Source organism: Nematolebias whitei, chromosome 13 (genome assembly GCF_014905685.2).
Source record: "Nematolebias whitei isolate Nwh7 chromosome 13, NemWhi1, whole genome shotgun sequence".
Classification (NCBI taxonomy): domain Eukaryota; kingdom Metazoa; phylum Chordata; class Actinopteri; order Cyprinodontiformes; family Rivulidae; genus Nematolebias; species Nematolebias whitei.
Window position 1 is genome coordinate 34491510 of NC_056510.1, and position 1840 is coordinate 34493349.

At 37.4% G+C, this 1840-nt stretch overlaps 1 protein-coding gene across 1 annotated transcript in view; it reads right to left on the bottom strand.

Moving 5' to 3' along the window:
- Window positions 1-1840, bottom strand: part of sestd1 (SEC14 and spectrin domains 1) — a 32705-nt gene that overhangs the window by 12183 nt on the left and 18682 nt on the right. The window contains exons 9-10 of the mRNA XM_037686615.1: window positions 1175-1246; window positions 323-480 (exon numbers count right to left, since the gene is read on the bottom strand). Coding sequence (XP_037542543.1) covers window positions 323-480; window positions 1175-1246 — 230 coding nt within the window. The remainder of the gene's footprint in view (window positions 1-322; window positions 481-1174; window positions 1247-1840) is intronic.

Here is a 1840-nt window from a genome sequence, read left to right on the forward strand (position 1 = left end):
CCCATAAAATTAACATTTTATGAATGTTTAACAACTTAAAGTGGAGGCTTTTCTAAACCAAAGACCCTTAAAGAGTTAAAATAAAGAATTTGACATTAGATTTCAGGCTGAGACAGCTCTAAAATTTATTTTGTGGGAAAAAAAAGGTTTTTAAGCAGTTAAATAAGGTGGTTAATTTTTCCCTTAAGAAACGTGAATAGTAAAGAAGTTAAAGGATAATAAAAGGATTAAAAAAGCTTTTCCTGAGAAGTTAAGTTAGTCATAGCAAGCTAACTGCTTACTGGCATATTTTTTGCTGTCTATCAATGTATGGGTTTGTTACCTGCATGACCTTGGAGTGAATATCATCCAGCTGTGCTCGCTTCTTTCGCTGCCTGCAGAGCTCCTGGTATTTGGTGTACTGCTCCCTGAGAGAGTCCAGCAGCTTCATTACCTGAGGCTGGGCCAACAGCTCCTCCTCTATGGGGCACCAAGTTGGACCTGGAGGGCAGAAGTAACAAATGGTTTAGTCAGAAAACAGTAATTCTTCTGCTTGTTGTAATATGAAGAGAAAAATAACTCCTGTAAGGTAATTATAGTGCACGTTATTATACATTTTTTTTAGAAATCTATAATAACCTCGAGGGGTGTGGAGTTATCAGTTAAAATCAAAAGTCAAGGAGACGATGTTTGTGGCATTCCTTAACATCAATAACATCAATTTAACTCATGAACAGCTGCTCCTCCACAGTTTAAGGTTTACTGTAACATTTATTTTAGACTATTATTTTGCTATTCTTTTTGTTAGTAAAATTTGCATGCATCCATCTGTCTCCTGCTTGTTCAGGAGTTGGGTCATGAGGGCAGCTGTTTGAGCAGGAAGGTCCAAACATCTCTATCCACAGCCTCGTCTTTCAGTTCCTTTAGGATTCAACGGCATTCACAGGCTAACCGAGAGACATGACGTCACCACATCTGCAAAAGGCCAACTTTTGTCCCTCTGACGTAATTGCAGTCACTTTCACTACTAAGAACATTATTAGTAGTTATTTATGCAGCACCAATTTACAGTATACTAAATCATACTGTAAGATGAAAAGCACCTAACTGTCAGCATTTCATCCTCCTTTACCTTTCTCAGTGCAGTTACCGGTACATTTGTATAACATAATAATGTGTACAACTGCCTCCTCACCTTGCTGTCCTCCACTCCCTCCTTCTGAGCCGTTAAAGCGGCGCTGCTGCAGCTCCGACAACAGTTCATGACCTGCAGACAAACAGAGGTAAGCTGATAATTAAATGGATATAATAAAAGCATTTCATTTAATGAGCTGTCATTGTTTGTTTACATGTTGTTACATTAAGAAACGAGCAAGAGGAGAAAAGAGGGTGGTACTATAACAAAGGCTCATTCATAAAACCCCTGATACAGCTCAATATTACCGATGAAACTGTGTTCCACTGCCCAGTCACAGAATTAAACAAGAGCAAACAGATTTATTAACAAGGGAAAATCAGTGGTGACACACAGCAACTTTGTAGTTAGTTTAAAATAATAGTTTAATGTGCAACACTCCACATTAACCCAGCTGAGTTCTGCCCCATGTAGGGCTGCAACTAACGATTAGTTCAATAATCGATTCAGCTGCCGATTATTTTTTCGATTAATCGATGAATCGGCAAAAAAACAACAACGTTTTAATTTCCACCCCTTTATTCCAAAATTGAACATTTGACTGACGGAGGTTAGACTTCTCACTTAGAATTATAAGTATTTTTAGACACTGAAGAAAAAAGCTGTCTGTAAAGAACTCGCTATTTGACTATTCTGTTAGTAAAATATTGAATAATAAAAAATAAA